This window comes from Populus euphratica, unplaced genomic scaffold (assembly GCF_000495115.2).
Source record: "Populus euphratica unplaced genomic scaffold, PopEup_1.0 scaffold154.1, whole genome shotgun sequence".
In the NCBI taxonomy this organism is placed as follows: domain Eukaryota; kingdom Viridiplantae; phylum Streptophyta; class Magnoliopsida; order Malpighiales; family Salicaceae; genus Populus; species Populus euphratica.
The window spans coordinates 400967-422883 of record NW_011500042.1 but is presented as its reverse complement, the minus strand read 5'-3'; the positions used below and the strand labels follow the sequence as shown (position 1 = coordinate 422883).

The 21917-nt window shown below is 33.6% G+C and overlaps 2 protein-coding genes and 2 pseudogenes across 3 annotated transcripts; 1 reads left to right on the top strand and 3 right to left on the bottom strand.

Moving 5' to 3' along the window:
• Nucleotides 1-5588: 5588 nt before the first annotated feature.
• On the bottom strand, nucleotides 5589-8030 carry LOC105107299 (thioredoxin-like 1-1, chloroplastic). 2 transcript variants are annotated; one of them, XM_011001176.1, is made up of 4 exons: nucleotides 7535-8015; nucleotides 6936-7112; nucleotides 6636-6800; nucleotides 5589-6170 (listed from the first exon to the last, which is right to left on the bottom strand). In XM_011001176.1, the coding sequence occupies exons 1-4, from the start codon at nucleotides 7787-7789 to the stop codon at nucleotides 5880-5882; spliced, it is 888 nt and encodes a 295-aa protein (XP_010999478.1). In that variant the 5' UTR covers nucleotides 7790-8015; the 3' UTR covers nucleotides 5589-5879. The 2 variants fall into 2 exon arrangements, with proteins under 2 accessions (XP_010999478.1, XP_010999479.1); XM_011001177.1 differs by lacking the exon at nucleotides 6936-7112 and having other exon boundaries at nucleotides 7535-8030.
• A 963-nt stretch (nucleotides 8031-8993) lies between these two features.
• On the top strand, nucleotides 8994-11769 carry LOC105107298 (Tryptophan/tyrosine permease). Its single transcript, XM_011001175.1, is given in 3 exon segments — nucleotides 8994-10414; nucleotides 10417-10933; nucleotides 11401-11769. Coding segments are annotated over 3 exon segments (1626 nt in total). The 5' UTR covers nucleotides 8994-9384; the 3' UTR covers nucleotides 11480-11769.
• A 119-nt stretch (nucleotides 11770-11888) lies between these two features.
• LOC105107297 (pentatricopeptide repeat-containing protein At1g09220, mitochondrial-like) lies at nucleotides 11889-13587 on the bottom strand (annotated as a pseudogene).
• Nucleotides 13588-14827: 1240 nt separating this feature from the next.
• Nucleotides 14828-21917, bottom strand: part of LOC105107296 (U11/U12 small nuclear ribonucleoprotein 65 kDa protein-like) — a 17046-nt pseudogene continuing 9956 nt past the window's right edge.

Here is a 21917-nt window from a genome sequence, read left to right as displayed (position 1 = left end):
ACACTAGAGAGAAAGAGAGAGGGGTTGTTGTAAACTTTTGTTTATGTTATTGTAAGTTTTGTTCTTGAAATAAAAGAGTGTGTTTTATCCTCTCTGAGTATTTTAAAGCCACCACAAGTGGTTTCTCCCACCAACACAAACTTCATATCGTCATTTGCTAAATCCTGTGTATAATTTTTGTAACTGTGCCTCAATTCATCTATTGTACCTAAACCTAAAAATCCGAGATCATCATCTTCATTTGCTTTCCTGATGCCCTTAAGATCTGTGCCATTCAATTGTCTGATACATAACAAGGAAAATAAAAATGTCTACGCTGATTAATTTATGAAATCAGCAATAAATTCTCTTACTGAATCATGTGATAGTTCTCTGCATTTTTTTGGTGTTTGTCCAGATGTTTATCACAATTCTTTATGCTGATCTTATTTGGCTTAATGATATGTTAATTTATTCCATGAATTGAATCATATGCATGCTTAGATATTTCCTTTTATATTTAGATAACTCTGCTCTAAAATTCATTGCTTGCTTTGTAGTGGTTTGATTACATTCAGCAAGCCAGTTCTCAAATTTCATGATTTCATTATGTCATCCTCTAGAAGCTCTGACTTGATATCCATTATGTCTGTAAGCTATAGCTCCTCCCCCGACCCCCATAGTAATGAAATAGATTCCAAATCTTTCTGAGGATTTTGATACGTGCATATCCTCTGCTGCTTGTATAAAAGAAGTTATTGTAGGTAACTCTGAGGAGGAAAAGTCGATAAAGAATTCTTTGATTTTCCATGCAAGCTTTGGCCATCTACATCAGTTTATTTCATGTTTCATTTCCTTTAGTGACAATTAACAATAAAAGATGAAGTAAAAAAAAAAAAATGAATCCATGGGATAAGAGATCTGCACTTAAAATCGATATGGTAATGGGTAGGATCTCCTTGTTTTTTTTTTCTCTGAGTGGTCTTGAATTGATCATAGTTCCTTCAGGTAGCATTCTCCTGTCAACAAAGCATAACTAACAAAAAATGAATGGGAGATATACCTTTTAAAGAAGAGAATGCAACAGAAGAGATGGCAATTGCGTAAGCAAATACCACAGAATTCTAATCTTGTTCACCCTGAAATGTGCAAGCTATTGCTGAATCCTGGGATTTCAGATGATAAATACTGGAGAACTTGAATGCTAAGAACTTTTCATGGAAGATTGACAACTTGGGAAATGCTTGTTATGATTGGTGAGAATTTTTTACAGTGTATAAAGCTGTAAGTTTAGGGAATCTTGAATGTTGATCGTCTATAACAGTCAAACTTCATATCGTCATTTGCTAAATCCTGTGTATAATTTTTGTAACTGTGCCTCAATTCATCTATTATACCTAAACCTAAAAATCCGAGATCATCATCTTCATTTGCTTTCCTGATGCCCTTAAGATCGGCGCCATTCAATTGTCTGATGCATAACAAGGAAAATAAAAATGTCTAAGCTGATTAATTTGTGAAATCAGCAATAAATTCTCTTACTGAATCATGTGATAGTTCTCTGCATTTTTTTGGTGTTTGTCCAGATGTTTATCACAGTTCTTTATGCTGATCTTATTTGGCTTAATGATATGTTAATTCATTCCATAAATTGAATCATATGCATGCTTCAGATATTTCCTTCTATATTTAGATAACTGTGCTCTCAAATTCATTAGTTATTTGCTTTGCAGTGGTTTGATTACATTCAGCAAGCCAGTTCTCAAATTTCATGATTTCATTATGTCATCCTCTAGAAGCTCTGACTTGATATCCATTATGTCTGTAAGCTATAGCTCCTCCCCCGACCCCCATAGTAATGAAATAGATTCCAAATCTTTCTGAGGATTTTGATACGTGCATATCCTCTGTTGCTTGTATAAAAGTTGTTGTTGGAGGTAACTCTAAGGCGGAAAGGTCGATAAAGAATTCTTTGATTTTCCATGCAAGCTTTGGTCATCTACATCAATTTATTTCATGTTTCATTTCCTTTTGTGACAATTAACAATTAAAGATGGAAGTAAAAACAAAATTGAATCTATGGGATAAGAGATCTGCACTTAAAATCGATATGGTAATGGGTAGGATCTCCTTGTTTTTTTTTTCTCTGAGTGGTCTTGAATTGATCATAGTTCTCTTGAATTTTAGGTATGCCTAAGTATGGTATGATTTCTGTCTTATCTGTGTTTATTTCTTATGGCTACCAAATGAGTGGTGTCATAATTCTATTGCATTCAACTCTGAGTTCTGTGTTTTCTCATCGGCCTTAAAAGTGAGAAGTTTTTGTTTCATCTCTCTTTCTCCCTTTTTGTTTCTTTTCAAATTTTTATTTTTATTTTTTCCTTTTTAGACTGAAGATCATGGTTTGGTTCATCTGTCAGGGTTTTGTTTGACAAATGTTGCACCATGCATGCAGATTTCTGAAGCATCAATTAGCACAAACTGCAGGAACATTATCATTTCCTCCTTTTTAGATTGAAGATCATGGTTTGGTTCATCTGTCAGGGTTTTGTTTGACGAATGTTGCACCATGCATGCAGATTTCTGAAGCATCAATTAGCACAAACTGCAGGAACATTATCATTTCCTTGAGACTACCAATGATTCTTATTCAAGAGAAGGCCATTTGACTGATGAGAATGTCAAGAAGCGGTGCAGTGCAGAAATAAGTGAAACTCAGGTGTTGAACGCAGATGAAGAAGCTTGCATCAAAGGAGAGTTAATCTGGTAGCTCTAGTTTGTTTAGACAAGCCATGGGTGCGGTGCAGAAATAAGTGAAACTCAAGTGTTGAACGCAGATGAACAAGCTTGCATCACAGGAGAGTTAATCTGATAGCTCTAGTTTGTTTAGACAAGCCATGGAACTTTTGATATCTTAAACTGGATCAACCCTCTAGTTTATCAAACTTTCTGTACTTGACAAACCATAGAACCTTCTGAACATTGGATCAATGAACAGTATTTAGTACATCTGAAATGGAAGCATCTAGTCCTGGTAATGAGATGGAAGCATGCAAACAGGTCATGGTGATGCAGTAAGCTATATCAGATTTGGGCTGACCTTTGTATGGGAGTAAGCGAGCGAGCAGATGAAGGACAAGTTTCTGGAAGCCGAGACTTGGGGTTGGATCCTAAGCTAGGCTCACCTGATTAGACCCAGCATGGATAAATGCAATCAAAAGGTATTCATATTACTAATAATTTGATACATAATAATGAGGCCGGATGGCGGGATTGTAAGGTGAACTCACTTGTCGTTAAATCAATCTAACGGCTCCACATTACTGCCCTGGTTTCCTGCTCGAGCATTTTGTGACTTGGGGTTGGATCCTAAGCTAGGCTCAACTGATTAGACCCAGCCTGGATAAATGCAATCAAAAGGTATTCATATTACTAATAATTTGATACATAATAATGAGGCCGGATGGCGGGATTGTAAGGTGAACTCACTTGTCGTTAAATCAATCTAGATTTATTCCAAAATAATTTAAAAAAAAAAACTTAAATCATATTATTTTTTATTAAAAAATTAAAGTACTATTGTTTAAGAAAATTAAAAAATTATTAAAGTTGACTTAACAAAATATTAGTGTTTGATTGAGTTTTAAAGTTATTATAATTTGATTGGATAACCTTTTAAAAATATTTTTAAAAACTTTTTAACTTAAATCAAATTTTAAATTGTTAAATTATTAAATCAACTTACTTGAATAAATTTAATAGATATGATTTAATAATTTAAGTGTTTTTTTCTTAGGATGGCTAAAATAATTTGAATTGTTTCAAGTAATGTCTTATTTTAACTTTAAAACTAAGAAGTAAATATCTTAACTTTAAAACTAAAAAGTAAATGTTAACTAGAATTAAATTTTAAATCACCAAATCATTAAATCAATTTACCCGAGTAAATATAATAAATATGATTTAATAATTTAAGTGGTTTTTTAAAAAAAATAGCTAAAATAATTTGAGTTGCTTCAAGTAATGTCACCATTTATATATATATATATATATATATATATATCCATCATTTCTATTTTATTTAGTAAAATCATAAAAAATTGAAATTGAAAAATAGACGTAAGGGAACTAACAATTGAGAACATCAAAACAAAAGGATATCAATAGAAACTTAGAAGAATGATTTTTGAAAAAATACAATAAGAACATAAAACTAGAAGGCAATGGGCTCTATATTGTTCATGATTCTGAACTATAGAGAATAGAATGAGTTCTAATAGCCAAATCATGCGTTAAATTGAGTTAAATTTCATATGTAATTTGAATTTAATTAATAAGTTATTATATTTTTTTATTTTGAATAAAATACTAATATAATTGAATCCAATTATATTTATAGAAATAAATTAAATTAACAACTTTGACTATTTTACCAATAAAATCTCAAGTATTTTCCTTATAATATTGCAATAATTTAAACGCAAGCCTTTCCTCTGTCCCCAAGCAGCTTCTCTATCCTCTACCTTTTAAAATTTCCTCTATTTTTTCCAAACTGAAAGCAAAGAATCCATGATCGCTCGAAATGCTGAACAAGGCACAATTTAAGAATGATAATTTATGATTATATCATTCGTATATTCTTTCTTTGTTTTTTAATTCTACAATGTTTGATGTCCCATAAGTACATAGATTAGATCAATATTTATAATTTGATGTTTATTTAAAAATTAATTTTTATTTTTTTAATAATTTTATCCATGATCGCTCGAAATGCTGAACAAGGCACAATTTAAGAAAGATAATTTATGATTATATCATTCATATATTCTTTCTTTGTTTTTTTTAATTCTACAATGTTTGATGTCCCACAAGTACATAGATTAGATCAATATTTATAATTTGATGTTTATTAAAAAATTATTTGTTATCTTTTTAATAATTTTAATATGTTAATGTAATAAATAAATAAATAAATAAATTTTTAAAAACCATTTTAATTTTTTTAAAATATATATTAAAAAAAAAACCTTCTTTGCAGTACTAAACACAATCATGTCAAATTTTCACTGTCACTCCCACCAGTATTTGACAAGGGCATGGTAAACAGGAGCCAATACATGCCAGGTCCAAAAGGTTGCCTTCAAGCAATATAGGGCAACCAATCTTTGATGGATATGCCCTACTGGGACCTGGACACCTGGATGGAGAAGGAAGGAGCTTCTTGATATTCAATGCCTATATTTGTGCAGATCGTTCAAAGCGTGAGTTTTTATCCCTTTCCCTTTGCTTTTATTGTTCTTTTTTTTTTTTTTCTTGTAGTCAAGTTTCATGCATCTTCTCATCTGGTCCAGCAAAACCCCACTTGATGCTGCTGCTGCCTGCAGACAGAGATTTGGTCATCTAGTGGCCCTAACCTGCATCAATCATCCTACAGTTGACAACAGTTTTTTTGGCATCCACAAAACATAGAAGCACCAAGCCTTTCTTTATCACTGTTAAAAGAGAAGATATTTCTTTCCCATAGAGGACAAGACTCTCGCATGGAATGGAGAAGGGCATATACACATCAACGATATCATAAACTTAGATGAAAGAAAGAAAGAAAGAAATGATAGAAATATTAGCTGTACAGCTGCTGCATTAAATTGATACTGCAAATGGGTACAAGGCAAACGAAAAAAAAAAAAAAGCTTTTTAAAAAACAGATCCCTCTTAAGGCTCGCACAAGCAAGGCTAGGATCCAAAAAAATAAATCCGTAACCCTGCAACTCCATGAGGACATACATACATCATGACTTGAGCCTCTTTTGGTTTGTTCATTTCTAATATTGATACGAAATGAAAGGAGAGCACAGACTGTACAATGATAGTATGGAGGAGGTCAATGATGACTGCCCACATCATCTCCCAGAACTCACTAGGGTTTTCTCCTCTGAGTCTTGAGCAGACTTCGAGCTTGTTATAGGAAGAGGAAGAGGTAGACCTCTGTCTGAATGAGATGGGCCTGCCGTTGGTGCTACCTCTTCCTCTGCAGAGACAGGAGCAGGTTGAACTGGTTTGGGTGTATACGTGAAGGAGAGATCTCTGTTAGCTGCTAATGCAACAAGCTCTTTTTCCTCCAACCCTTTTGTTGGCCCAAGGCTACATCGATCTGGTGTGTGCTTGGCCAATGCATCTTTGAATTTCTTGATCTGAAATAGAACCAAAACAAAGACCAACATCATAGAAACAATCAATGGAATTGACAAAGTACGCATAATAAATTGAACGATCAACGCAAAATGCTTGCAACTTACATCCTTTAATCTGGTTCAGTAAAAAACTGGGTTTGTGAAGCAACAGCTTCCTAGGCAAACAAACTGGATGAATGCTAACAAAATTCAAGATCACGTAGTGAAGTTGAGTGTGATGTGGTTCCAATGAGTTGATAAATCTTGGATTTTGAAGAGAAAAAAAATGCAGAAAATGGTTTATTTCAAGAATCAATCAAGCTCTGCATTTCATTATTTCACCATTAAAGCTCTTGGTATACAGGAAACAGAAAATCAAAGGCGAAACTGAAACAAATTGGTCTGTTCATAAAATTAACAGTTATTAAACTCACTTCAAATATTACAATTAATCAACAAAAGAAGTGAAGTAATGGCGAAACCAACCGTGGCATTAGTACAGCTAAAGCTGCATAACCGGCCATGAGCTCCTCTATAAAACCGGAAGAATGGTAACACATGGACATTGAGGCTATAACACATGGATTTGTGCTCCTCGTAATTAACTTGAAGAAACTGTACATCTGGATTCATCTCTGCCAATTGACATATCTGCCCAAAAAAGGACTCCCATTAGCATTCTTCCACAAAACTAAATCCATCAAAAAAAAAAAAAAAACAACTAAACCACTCATATAAACATGCACATGCACCACATGTATATCGAAATAGTTATGCAGATCATACCTTGGGATGGAGAGCTTTGCAGCCACCACATCCAGGGGAAAAGAAATCAACTACAACAAGTTGGTCCCCAGCATTCATTAGGGAATCCACAAGATCTTGCGCAGAAGTTACTTCTCTCATGTTGGGTTGCAGACCTTTCTCCCACCATTTTTTAGCATATTTAAGTTTAAGGCCAGTCTATTAATTCCACAAAAGATACAAGAGGAAAAAACCATTAAGCATTTATCCATCCTTGTAATATCAAAATGACACGAAAAAAAAATCAAAACTTTGAGTTTCCACAATATACAAAATCTCATGATTCTTTTTATTAATTAAAAAAAAGAAAAAATTCCAGACTTTCTTTTCCTCTAAAAACCGAATATTTAGGACCCAGCTCCTCCGATTCATTCAGTGGTTAAGCGAAATCACAGTAATTTAAGCAATCCAATAACTAAAAATAAACCAACAATTACGATAACAAACAGGGAAGAACCCCACAAGAAAAAAAAAATAAAATCACTCAAAATCAAAATAAAGACCATAAATCCAAATAAAATCACTCAAAAAACAAAATCAAAATAAAGACCATAAATCCAAACAATAAAAATTTGACTAACCATAGCCACAACCGAAGCTTGAGGAAGATACCCTCTTCTGGGTTTGCTTTGATTTCCATGAACAACAACCCTCTTGCCATAAAAATCACTACAAGAAGAAGATCTTGAAATTTGAGATCTCAAACCCTGTGGTTTGACCCTCGAAGGAAACCCTTTAAGCCTGTAACTCTTTGCAAACACAGAAATAGTATTGTGTTGCTGGGTTTGACAAGTACCAGAAGAAAATAGATTTGTCTTGCTCAAAACCTCTGTCATAATTTCTCACAACAATTTGAAGGAAAAAAAAGACAAAAAAATTGTTTCTGAAGCCAAAGAAAGCTCAGGTTCTTGCAAACACATAAAGAAAGGCTTTTGCTTTATTGGTTTTTGCCTTTTCTCTTTGAATAGATAAAGCGTTTTCCTCTCTCTCTCTCTTTCTTTCTGAGCTGGGAAACGTTGAAAATTGAAGATGATGGTGGGGTGTTTTGGGCCGCTAGATTTCGGTTTGGATGATGGATCTAACGGTTCGAGAAATTGGTGAAATTTGTAGATTATTGGATAAGGTCGTTATTTTGTGCTGTTTAAGATTTATTTTGTTGACGTTTGCCGGTTTTTATGGTTGATAGCGGCACGTGAGGTGCTCGATGTCTTAAACGTGGCGTCATCTAATCTTATGGTTTTTTCGGAGTTGGAACTGGATGGATGGAATACTTTGGAAGCTTCTTTTTCTTTTTCTTTTTCTTCTTTTTTGCGTTATTTTTCAACCTCTAGTAGCGGTAGAGATTTACAATCACTTGGGAAAAAAAAATATAAAATTATTTTAAATAAAATTTTATTTATGGAAAAAAATTTAAGAGTTGAAAAGGCTTCAAGTTTGATTTTTCCCAAAAGAAGTAGCTTCTTCTTTTTTTTGTATTTAATAATATGATGAAAAGTATTTTTAAAAATAATTTTTTATTTTTTTAATACCAGCTTATAATATCATAAAAATTTAAAAACATACACCAACTTATAATATCATAAAAATTTAAAAACATATTATTTTAATAATTTTTAAATAAAACATATTTTAAAAAATTGAAATAAAACATGTTTATTATTGTGTTGAAAACTTTATTTTAAAAAAATTGAATTTTTTTCAAATTAATTTTTTTATATTTTCATATTGTTTTGATATGTTTATGATAAAAATAAATTTTAAAAAATATTATTTTTTATATATTTTTAAATAAAAATATTTTAAAAAAATAACCACTAATATTTACAAAATAAAAACATAATTTTGTGTGATCTAACTTAATTCATCATGCTTAAGTTTGTTTTTAAGATTATTAGTTTAAATACTACAAATTTTAAAATTGCTAGACATTTATTTAATTATTAATTTTAAAAAATTAATTAAAAAACATATATAAATTAATCCAAATAACAATTAAAAAAAAAAAACCTAACACCTTGGTGTTAGAACAGAACTGAACCAGCAATTACAATTCACAACATCATATTTCCATTATTCCATATCCATTCACCGAGAACAGTGTTGGGTTCATCATCTCCAGGCCCCATTATCAATCTTTAAGAACAGAGTGCTGAGTACTATTCGGTTGTTTAGTGGGCTACACAAGCCACAGGAAACAGATCCCAGCTCTCCAGGCCTCAGCCCTATTATTTCCCAAAAATCTCTCTCTAACAGTTGAAAGTCGGTCAGGAGTGATGATAGATTCTGACTGAAAAGTTCACTCTTCTTTTCCATGTATACTTGTTGCCTGCCGGTCAGCATGCAGGATTGAAAATGAAGTAGATTCTTACCCCGAAGATTCCAAGACAAACATCATCACATCACATCACAAATCTAAGTTTAACATCCCAAAATGTTTCATCTTTCCCACAACCTATCCAAACCCAATTCAATCGCATGCTCAAGATTCAATCTTCAACCCCACAACACTTCCAGGCTCCCTATTTCCCACATTACCCCACCCAGGAAAGTTACTTCATTTTCTAAAAACCCTAACATTCTCATTCCTAGGTGCACACCACAAGATACCATTTCACTTTCCATCACTACTACTCGTGAGGATAGAGCAGACGAAGGTATATTTACCAAGGAAAATGAAGTTCTGGTAGTAGAAACCCCACATGGAAGTAAAAAGAATTTCTGGGGTGCTGTCAGTTTGATTATTGGCACTGCTGTAGGGCCTGGAATGCTGGGCTTACCAACCGCAACTATAAGGTCTGGTTCTTTTACATCAACAATTGCCATCATCCTTTGTTGGGTTTATGTAATCTCCTCCATCATTCTTGTTGCTGAGCTTAGTTTTGCTGCTATGCAAGAAGATGGAGTTTCAGAGGTGAGCTTTACTGGCCTTGCAACAAAAGCATTAGGAAGCAAATTTGGTGCTTTTGTGGCGGTGGTTTATGCTAGCTTAAGTTTTTCTTTGCTAGTAGCATGTGTTTCAGGCATTGGTTCGATAGTATCACAGTGGATTCCATGGATGAATGTTGTGTTGGCTCATGCTTTGTTTCCTGTTGCTGCTGGGATTGTAATTGGGTTCTTCCCTTTTAAGGTCATTGATACTGCTAACAGGCTTTTATGCTTGCTCATGCTTTTCTCCATAACTTCACTGGTAGCTATTGGTTTATCTGTGGCCAGAACAAATATATTAGCCTCCCTTGTTCCCACCTCATTGAGTATTTCAGCAATCTTGCCTGCTATCCCTGTAACCGTACTTACGTTGGGGTTCCATGTTATCACCCCTTTCATATGTAAGATTGCTGGGAATTCTGTATCTGAGGCTAGAAAAGCAGTGCTGATTGGTGGGGCTGTTCCTTTGATAATGGTTTTGTCATGGAATTTGATTGTTTTGGGGCTTGCTGGTGCTAACACAGCCACCACCTCCAGTGACCAATCTCTCTCTTGCTCTCTGTCAATCCTTCTGCTTTATCTGCTGTCCAGGGCTTTGCATTTTCGGCTTTGGCAACTAGCTTGATAGGTTATGCAGTTGGCTTTCCGAGACAGCTTCTTGATACCTTGGAGTTGATCTTCACAAAAACTAAATCTGAAAAACAGATTCACACTCAATGTCAAATATTTGCTAATGGGGATAGTGCTTGTAGAATTGGATTCGTTACCTTTTCTGGTCGGCATAATCTTGGAAATACAGGGAGGGCTTCATTTGATGGAACAAGGTGTTTTGCTGCATCAGAAGTAAAACCACCATCAAGCACGGCCGAGTCTAATGCATTCCACAGTAAATTTGTAATGATGCTTGTACTTGGTGTTCCCATTCTTATAGGATCCTTCTGTCGCTCAACCTTTTCAAGAGCTCTTGATTTTGCTGGAGTTTATGCAAATTGCTTCCTGTTTGGCTTACTTCCTCCAGTAATGGCATATGTACAGCAATCCAGGAATAAGCTCAGGTATTGCTGGCAATTCCATGTTCAGTTATTCGCTAATTAATAGGATGTTTGCTCTTCTGATCCACAATGAAAACCTCGAAAGACATAAACAATGTTAAAGACAGCAAAAAAGCACCTCACATATTTGAGACATCCGATAATATATTTGCACCTGCTGAAGCCTAAATCTTAAGGTCAAAATCATAACTTGGAAAGCAAACATAAACCAATTTATCATTTCATAATGAGTTCAAATTGGAAAGCGCCACTGATATTTTAGAATGGCTTCTTTTCTGGATTACTTGTTATTATGTGTCTGTAAAATGCATGTTATTTCTCAACAATTTCCACAACTTTACACCAAATAACAAGTAATTCGTTTCATGCTCGACTAAGTACTCGTAGTGATTTTAACTTATTCCTCCTGTCAAGATTTTCTTTTCAAACCCCATGAATAGACATTTTACATATGTTCTCTGGTTTTTCAGGTCATCCATTCTTCCAGGGGGAGATATCACTCTTCTACTACTTTTTAGCATTGCTGTCATTTTGGGGATATGGCATTAGACAGTTAGCAGCAGAGCAGTGTCCAGTCCATAGGTCAAAATTCCGTAGGTCAGAGTTTACTTGGATAATTTTTCCATATAGTCCACATTTATTGACTGAATGAACCTCATGCCCTTTCCTTTGTAGACTTTGGGACAGAGGCATCTGAACACATGTTTTGGTTATAAAATTTAAGTCAAGTCATGCGAATAAATGCAAAGTAATTGGATTTTTTCGTCCCAAATACTGATTTAAGATCTTGTCAATTAACTGTCAGATTATGATATAATCTGTGTAGTTCCGTTTCTTCATTTACTCCTGGGTTCAGAAGTTACGGATCAAATCTTTTGTAAACATGGAATGTTTAGTAGAAAACAAGCAACTACATAACTCAATGTCAATTAGGCAAATGCAATAGGTTGATGCAAGATTAATACAATACTAGGCAATGAAAGTAGAACTCGGAAATGATTTTCTCATAAGAGATCTCGTTTGGATACAGTAGTAGGAAACATACGACTTTTAGCTCAAGGACGAATATAGCAACGTCATTATTTTCATTGCAAAGAAAAAAAAAAGAATAGTATCTTCTATTATAGAGAACGAAATCCTCAAATACTAGCCCCGTCGTGTGAACACTTATCTAATTTCAGCTAGATTCAATGGCTCCCATATCTTTCTGAAGTAACCCTCACCAAGTAAGAATTATCATGACACAAGATTTGTTTCCCAATTCCTTTAATTAATGTTCTTCCACATGCACATTATCCTTAATCAAGAGAAGCTCATTCCTGGAATACCTCAAGCCGCTCATGACCAGGCACATGTTTCATGCTTGCTCATGCATGTCATCTCCATTTTATGGAATCATTTTGTATAGATGCCCCTGAAAAAGCATCAAACAGGAAGAATTAGGCTGCCAAGAGCTATTAAATGATTTTTTTCTGGAGTGGTCTGGGTTTGGTCTGTAACACTTGGGGAGCTGTTAGCAGTTTCCTTGGCATCAATACATGTAAGCCAACAGATATTCTGACTAGACTCCAGATCTGTCTAGCTCTCTGGTCATTCAGACGAAACTATTGCCAGGAAGTTTAAAGGCATTTCTCTCATTCGTTAGTCTTCTCAACCTCTCAGCATTCTCAAACCTCCCAGCACCAGCAAAGTTGTTATACATAAGCACATAGTCACCTCCATATCCTGTCTCCATCTCCATTATCTTCCTTGTAACCCTCTCACCCATCTCAATATTACCATAAAAGCTACAGGCACCCAACAGGGATCCAAATCACAACAATAACGATCTCATTAGGAATCTCTAACGCCATGTTCTCTGCCTCTTCTAATCTCCCAGTCATCCCCAACATGTCCACTAAACATCCATAATACTCAATATCAGGCGAAACTCCATGTTTATTCACTATCTTGTCAAAAAACCTGAGCCCCCCATCAAACAATCCACCATGGCTACAAACATTCAAAACACTCAAGAATGTCACTCTGTTCGGCCTCAAACCTATTTTCTCCATCCTTTCAAAATATTCCTCTGCTTCCTTCCACGTCCCATGCATTGCAAACCCAGAAATGATTGATTTCCTTGATACCAAATTCTTCCTCTGCTGAAATATCCTTAAAAAATGTCAATGCACTCACTACACAACCACATTTTGAATAAGTATCTATAATTGAATTAGCAACAATATCAAATGCATTAAACCCCCTTTTCCTGCATATTCATGGATCAAGCTGCAAACTTTTGACTCCCCCATATTAGAAATAGCTAGTAAAATAGCAAGATTAGTGATTTCAGTGGGTTTTATGCCCTCACCAAAACCATTCTCTAAAACAAAGACAAACCACATTTCTGCCAGGCATTTCATCAAACAGAAGCATAGTATCATCTGAAACCCTACTAGATAAGTACATATTTAAAAGAGCTGCTTGTACATAAACATGACACTGAAAACCCACTTTGAATGTAATACCATGAAACTGAGTTCCTATAACTGGACAACAAGAGTTGGTGCTAGTATTTATGAGGAAAAGGTAGGTAAAGCTATCGAATGAAGGGGGAAGCAAAGAAGAAGAGTGAAAGTACACTTCTTGCAGTTGTTTGTAGAGCAAGAAAGCTAGGTGAGGATGATCACTAAGGTGTTGTTGGTACTGTGATAAAAATTAGTTTTTAAAGTGTTTTTTAATTAGAAATATATTAAAAAAATTATTTTTGACAAAAATATTCAAAAAAATTAATTAAAATTTTTATAAAATCATATGTAGCCAAACAGGTATAAAATAATAGAGTTTAAATTGTTTGTTTTTGCATTTTAAAGATATTTTAAAAAAAAATTGATGTTTTTTCTTTGCTTCAATTTTTTTTTCAAATCATTTTAATATATTAATATTAAAAATAATTTTTAAGAAAATATTATTTTAATATATTTTCAAACAAAAAATATTTTAATAAATAGCAGCAATCACAAATATTATTAAATTAATGGTGAAAAAGTAGGATTGAATGGCTTAATAAGCCATTGGTGAGTCGTTGTGAGTGGACTTATAGGGTTGGTTGCTGGGTTCTTGTAGGGTTCCTGTTAAGAGAGAGAGAGAGCAAGTGGTTTAGTTTTGTTCTTGTTGGATTGTGGAAGATGACTTTTCTGAAGCTTGGGGGAAAAAAAAAAGGGTAGTTTTTACTTTTAACGCTGTTGTTTTGTTTGTGATATGGAGAAAGCATGGTCTTGTCAATTCAAACATGCTTACCAGGAGCCTTTGCTTTGCGCAAGATGCAGGGTGGGTTAGAATCATTAGAGCTGCGGCATTTTCATGTTCTTCGGTCTGGCATTTTTTGGCATCATGCCAGTTTCTGGGGCTATCCACCTTGTTGCTTTCAACATTTAACACAAATTATGTTTTGGTAATGCTGTTCGTTTGGTATTAAAATGAAATATTTTTTTATTTTTAATATTACTATATTAAAATTAAAAAAAAAAACATTTAGAAACATTATCAATTTGAAGGTTTTTTAGACAAAAAAAACACACTGGATTGAACCTACCGAACACTGGGGCTATCCATTTTGTCACTTTCAACATTCTTGCTTTTGGCAGAAAAGATCTGCTGATGAATCCAACTTCTCGGCTATCAGGCTGCTGCTGCAATGATTATTGATGCCTTTTCAGTTTTTTATCTGCTCCTCTTCAGGGGAGCGGAGAATAACCATTTTCTACTTCTCTCACAATTTTATGAAAACTGTACCATTTTGACATGACAGAATCCCCCATTTGATAATATTCAGAACAGGTGAGTCAGGATCCCCCATTTGATAATATTCGGAACAGGTGAGCTTGTCCAACTATTGTCGGGTCCATTTTCTCATTTACAAACCCTTTTTTTTTTCTTTTTTTTCATTTCACCATTTCTACATCCCCCAGCACTCCAAAATGTTGCTAAAGATGAAAGCTCCATATCAGAAGGTGATGAATTTGAACTTTAGACATTTTCTTCCAGATGTGGATATTCTGCAAGTCTAAAAGCCCCCTTTTTTTTTCTCCTTGCTTGTATTATAAAGATTAGCGGCAGTCTTTGGCGCACTGGCAGTCTGCATTTATATAAACGGCAGCAACTTAGGATGCTCACCATCAGCAACTTGCTCTGCACATCTCCCCGTGAGGAGAAATCGACATTGTCAACCTTCCTACAGCCATAGAACGCAGGTATCTGCAAGAAGACAAGAATCATAACAGATACAATATTCCCACATTTGTTTGGTTGAGGTCGGTGTCAAGAAGGTACAACTAGCAAATATTAATCATACATGCATCATTGAATCAACTCCCCAAGTTGACATTGAATGAGTCTTCAAAATGCTATGCTCAAGCCCACAAAACAATCCTTGCAACATCAGTATTTTATAATCTAAAGTTTAAGCCTTCCGTGTTAGCCTGCTTAAGAATATTTAGACTGATCGATTATACAACGAACCATGAGAGGTATAGTACAAATAGCTCCTAATCATACAAATCTGTCTAATTTGGCTTGGCAGCTGAGGGATTCCGACCAAATTGTATGATCATTGGTTTGTCTCTGAACACATATCCATTCACTAGATTCTGCAACCACAAGCCACAAACACATTAGAAAATATTAATGCTCCGTCATCACTTCGGCAGAATATTTCAGAAGAGAATGCAAAGGAAGGTGTGGTCTTGTGATGCGGGACAAGAAGATTTAAAGCTAAAGAAGAAAGTAAAGAGGAAGCTAAGAAGAAAAGGCTAAAGAAAATAAGAAAGGGGGTTGAAAACGTTTACAACTTTGTAATTTTTATTCAATTCATAAAACATTATCTAACATTTAGAAAAATATGATATAAATACTAAAACCCCTAACTAAGACAAACAAATAGGTTTATAGCCCAATAAATAGAATACCTAACAATAACTAAATTAAGTCCAACAAATGAAGTCTAATTAAAAAAATTTCAACTAAAAGTTCACATAAATTAAACCAAAACATAAGCTAAAACTCAATCTCTCAATGGTTTGGGCTACCCTCCAAATTCAACTAAAAGTTCATATAAATTAAACCAAAACATAAGCTAAAACTCAATCTCTCAATGGTTTGGGCTACCCTCCATCATCTATATACGAGTGCGTAACCAATATCTTGAGTCTTGTATCCCCACCAACTCTCCTTAAATTGAAGAAACTCGACTCCATCAAGTGTAGTTCAAGGCGACTCCAATAATACTTTCAAAAATCATGATCAAGTTGTTGTGATGCTTATTTGATAATCCAAGTATAACCTGAATCTGATCGTCTAGCTTATATACTAGCATTCGCTAAAGTTCATCATCTTTGGTAAAAACAACTTGTGCATCTAAAGTAACATTAATATATTCTTTTTGTGCCAAAAACAATGATAATGGGGCAAAGATTTCATAAGGATCATCAAGGATAGATTGTTGTGTTTTATATATAACAAGGCTTTTAATGTCAAAAGCAATTAATATCAAAGTTTAAAGTTTAGTGTTTGCTAGCGATTTAATGACAACTATTTGATTCAATTATTTACAACACTTTAAATGGTCTAGTACTGCTCACTTGCAATTTCAAAGGACATCGTTCAAATGTAATCTGTATCATGATATAATCTCTAATATTAAGTGCATCATGATACTTATATAAATTAGCTCAAAATTTGTATTATTCATTACTTACTTGAATATGTTTGATGATCTCAACATGCAAATTATAAACTCTACATGCAAAAGACTCAACTGAATCTGATATTTTAGAGTGAGGAGACAAGAGAAAGATCCACTGGCATCCTAGGTTTGTGACCATGAACTTTATATGACTGGGAGTGTGGAACAAAACAAACTTTTTGAATCATAACCCAGTGAATTAGGACTTTCCGTATCCTTTTTATCATGAATAAAAAGTAAGGATTTATAAAGTTTAGCAAACTACTCGAGACTTATGAAATGTTAGATATCAAGCATAAATGACAAAACATTAGGGAGCTTAGGAGATTGTTTAAAATCTATAACATACTGGATGTCAAATATAGAGGGTAAAGAATTAGAAAGCTCAAAAGGCTACTCAAAATCTATAACAAGTTGGGAGTCAAGTATAGAGATCGAGGAATTAGAGAGCTCAGAATAAAAGTTTTCTTGGAACTCTCCCAGCATTGCACTTACCTCTCCAAGCAACTCTACTAAAAAGTCTTCAAAAACTTTTACAACTAAAAGAGACACAATTGACTCTTTATGAATCTCCTTTTCAAATTCAATTGAACCTATTATGTTAGCTATATTTAACTTCTTAAATAGCTCCACTAGAGAGTTTCTTAAAATTTCTTCTATAACTAAACCAAACACAATAAGTTGTTCCTTAACCTCATTCACAAACTCATTTGGACTAATTGTATTAAGTCCTTGTTTGTTCACATTCTCTTTTTCCTTGTTTTATTGCTAGGTCTTAGTAATAATCTAATGAGTTTGATCTTTCTACCTTTAAAAGCAAAAGAACATATTTGATTGACTGGAAATGTTGACATGTAAATTATATATTCATGGCCTTCCCAAAATGACATGCCATACATCTATTAGATTCACATTACACCAAATTTCATCATAATAGTCTAGGAATTTAATAGAGAACAAACATCTCTCATTAACTGTAATGGAGTTATTATTAACCCATGACATATTATATGGTTAAAATGGGGAACGAGTTTTAGGCCTAAACAAATTACAGTAATTGAAGATATTAAATTGATACAACTTTCATTATCAATGATGATTTTGCAACCCTTATCCTCACACTTGATATAGCTGTGAAAGATAGTAGTCATTCTTCAATCTTCAGTTTCCTCGAGTTGTGTCAAGGCATATCTAACTATACCTAACCTAGTTACCTCAAACTCTACATTGCTTTGTTCATAATTGATTCTAAAGATATCACTCTAGGTTAAATCCATGATAGTTGTAAACTTAAAGTTGGATACTAGATGACTATTAACACATACATGCAATACTAACTTAAAAATGGAATTGAGATCACATATAATTCCTACAAGTGAAATTACAAAACAAAAATAAAATTAATTTCATTTTTTTTAATGTAGAGATTAATCAAGAATAAAATTCCTATTGATGCTAAAAGAAAGGCTTAAAAAACTATGATGACAGACTATTTGGATCGTGGGGTGTTTAGCTGGATTATTTTTTTTTAAGATCTAGATTGTAAAAGAAAGGCTAAAAGAAACAATTTTTTGCTACATTTTTTTTATCACTATTGATGAAAGCTTCCCACAAAACCTAAGGTTTACAAACTGGATTGAATATTAGGAATTTAAACAAACCCATATATCATTTAATTATAAGAACAATTAAAAAAACTAAGCTCTGCTACCAAAAACTGATATGGGACAAGAAGATTTAAAGCTAAAAAAAAAGAAGAAAAGGAAGCTAAGAAAAAGTCGCCAAAGAAAAAGAAAAAAAAATGTTGAAGAGAAGAATAAGGGTTGGAAAAGTCTGCAACTTTGCAATTTTTAATAAAAAATTGTCTAACATTTAGAAAAATAGGATATAAATACTAAAACACTAACTAGAGCAAACAATTGAGTTTATAGTCCAATAAATAGGATACCTAACAATAGTTAAATCAAACCCAACAAATAAAGTTTAAATAAGAAACCTCAACTAAAAATTCAAATAAATTAAACCAAAAACACAAATTAAAACTCAACCTCTCTATAATTTGGCTATCTTCCATCATCTATGATCATACATGCACATGAACAATATTTTGGATTCGGTGTCCTAACCATCTTGTCACATAAACATCTACATGGCACTCCCAACTGGGAAAATGAGGTCAAGTTAATGCCCCTGACTTTATAAAAGCACTCAGCAGCCAGCACTTGCAAAGCATAATAATGAATGAACTCAGACAGGTATTCAACAATCACGTAGGAGTTTAGGCATTATAGTAAACAAATGATCTCAAGAGATACATACCAAAGCTTGATGGGCAAGTTCAACTTATGGAAATGTTACAAAAGCTTGGCCCCTCATTCTTCCCTCCTGAAATTTAAATGCAAAGGTGATTCCACATTGATAAATAATGTAATCTAGCATTTTAATTTTTTGATAAATAGTGTAATATAGCATTTTAATTTTAAGTCAATGTTGATCAGTCTGGAGATCACATGTTTCAATTATATACGCAATGTCATGCACAAAAACAGGATTTTATCTCCCAACAACAAAGCTTCTCAAATTTCTTCTATTTCTTTGAAAACAACTCAAATAAATATGCAAGCACACAATCCTCAGGTACAACAATACAAGAAGAATCTGAGCAATATCCAATCTTAGATAACACTGAAATCTAAAGCTGCCATCTAAAAACAAAAGTCAGGCAAAAAAAAATTCAATTTCATCAACCCTCCTTCATACTCTTGGTCTCACTCTTTTAGATCATAATCCAGAGCCATCAATACATTATCCATTCTCGTGCATGCTTCATACTCTCAAGTTAAGAAAGAAAAGATTTACCTGAACCAACAGTCCGATTTCTCATAAACATTTCAATCCACAATTCCTCTTAAGAACCTATTACGGAAAAGCTCCTCTCACCCTACAAATCAACAAGCATCCCTTCATAACTAACTTTAAACATTCTCAACTCATATTCTCATTAGATGACACACCCAGTGTCTTACCAACAATACCTTTCTCACACACCAGTGGCTTTAAATTTCTAGTGACAAGATAATACAAAAGAAATTCTAAATTATTTTCTATCCCTTCACTAAAAGAGTTACAATGTATATATACATCCAGAAAAAGATCAAATCGCTTAATTCTAAGCCTAGACAATAATCAATGAATATACAACTATGAAAAAAATTAAATAAAAAAGGAGAATATACTGACAACTATGAAAGATATTAAATAAAAAAAGGAGAATATATTGACATCCCCTCAAATTAATGGGGGTAGGTCTAACAGTATCAATTTGCTATTAAGAAACTAATGTTGTTGGCATGTCAAAGCTTTTGTAAAGGCATCAGCTATTTGAAAAGCAGTATTAAGATGAGGAAGAGTGATAACACCTCGAGTAAAGGCCTCCATAATATAATGACAATCCACCTTTATATGCTTAGTGCGTTCATGATATACTGGATTTGCAGCTATTTCAATAGCACTAGTATTATCACTATGAAGTGGAGTAGGATTAGTTGGAAAAAACCTAAGTTCAGAAATAAGACCACGTAATCATTAGTTAGAAAAAATCTAAGTTCAGAAATAAGACCACGTAATCACACAATTTCAGAACAAATTGCAGACATGGCTTTATACTCAGCCTCTCTAGAAGATTTAGAGACAATCTTGCTTCTTATACTTTCAAGAAATCAAGGCATCTCCAAGAAAAATACATCAGCCTATGATAGACTTCCTAGTATCCGGGTCACCAACCCAAACTGCATCACTATATGAAGTCAAATGAAGAGTAGATTGTTTAGGAAAAAACAACCCATGAGTAGATGACCCAATTAAATATCTAATAAGACCACGAAATGTAGTAAAATAAAGATGTTGAGGTGACTACATAAATTTGCTAACTATATGGACAACATAGGAGATATCAGGTCTTGTAATTGTTAGATAGATAAGACTAGCAACAAGTTGCCTATATAAAAAAGGATCAGGCAAAAGTTTGTCTTCATCTTTTCAGTATTTCACATTCACCTCCATTGGCGTATCAACAGCAGTAGCATCTTTTAAACTAGCTAACTCAATGAGATCCCGAATATATTGATGTTGATTTAAGAACAAACCATGATCTCTAGAGTGAACTTTCAGCCCCAAAAAATATATGAGATGTCCAAGATCTTTCATTTAAAATGTACTATACAACATATGTTGAACCTTTATGATTAACCCAATGTCATTACTAGTGATGATAATATCATCAACATAGACTAAGAGAAATACCATACCAATGGTCTTGTAAAAGAAAAGTGATGAATCATATTGACTTTGTGTGAAAGAGAAGGTAAGAAGAGTGTTACGAAACTTCTCCAACTAGGTTCTAGGTGCCTGTTTCAACCCATACAAAGAGCGTCTTAACTTGTAAACTTCATCAAAATCCATGGTAGACATACCAAGTGAAAGTTTCATGTAAATCTCTTTCTTAAGATCCCCATGCAAGAAGACATTTTTTTACATTCATCTGATATAAAGGTCAAGCTTTAGAGGCTGCAATAGCAAGAATTTTTCTCACCGTGGTCATCTTAGCAACTGGTGCAAATGTTTCTTCATAGTTGTCGCTACACAACGTCGGGTGACGGCTCCACTCTTTTTTGTTTGTTTTAACAAAAAAGAATAATTGTTTTTTTTCTTGATTAGGGGAATAAAGATTTTATTGGAGTCGCCATTTAGTAATTTAAGAGAATTAGAAATCCAAAATTAGACACTGGTCCTAGAGATTCAGGTATTGGGTTAGTTATGATTAAGGGAAGGTAGACACCACCCTTAAAACATCCTTTCAGAGAAAGGTTACCCTTACTTGTGTGTTTTTTATTTGATTCAAATGCTATTATATTTTGAGCTTATTTACAAATTTTTTAAGATGATTAACGTCGGTTCCTAAAAATAGGTGACACATTAAAAATGACATCAGTCCCTAAAATTAGGAGACTTTGTCTAAAATTTCGACGTTTATCCCTAAAAAGAAAAGTTACGTCTGATTTATCAAAGAAATAATAATGAACATAATCCATATCTGGTATTTAAATTTTTGCCTTCAGTCCTTTTCTGTAAATAAAATAGACGTGTCGACAAATAATATTTATTTCATAAAACAAAACTTATTTTGATATTGTTAAGAACTTGGTATATCCATTCTTGAGAATCAGGTTTTTATGGGGTTTTGCTTCAGAGGAGGCAATGCAC

What these genes read in the sequence shown, in the direction of transcription:
- LOC105107299 (XM_011001176.1), bottom strand. Translation starts at nt 7,789, where the DNA reads ATGACAGAGGTTTTGAGCAAGACAAATCTATTTTCTTCTGGTACTTGT. An exon ending in GCAAAGCTCTCCATCCCAAG is followed by an intron (nt 6,801 to 6,935) that starts GTATGATCTGCA and finishes TTTTTTGGGCAG; the next exon opens with ATATGTCAATTGGCAGAGAT. An exon ending in TTAGCTGTACTAATGCCACG is followed by an intron (nt 6,171 to 6,635) that starts GTTGGTTTCGCC and finishes GTTCTATTTCAG; the next exon opens with ATCAAGAAATTCAAAGATGC.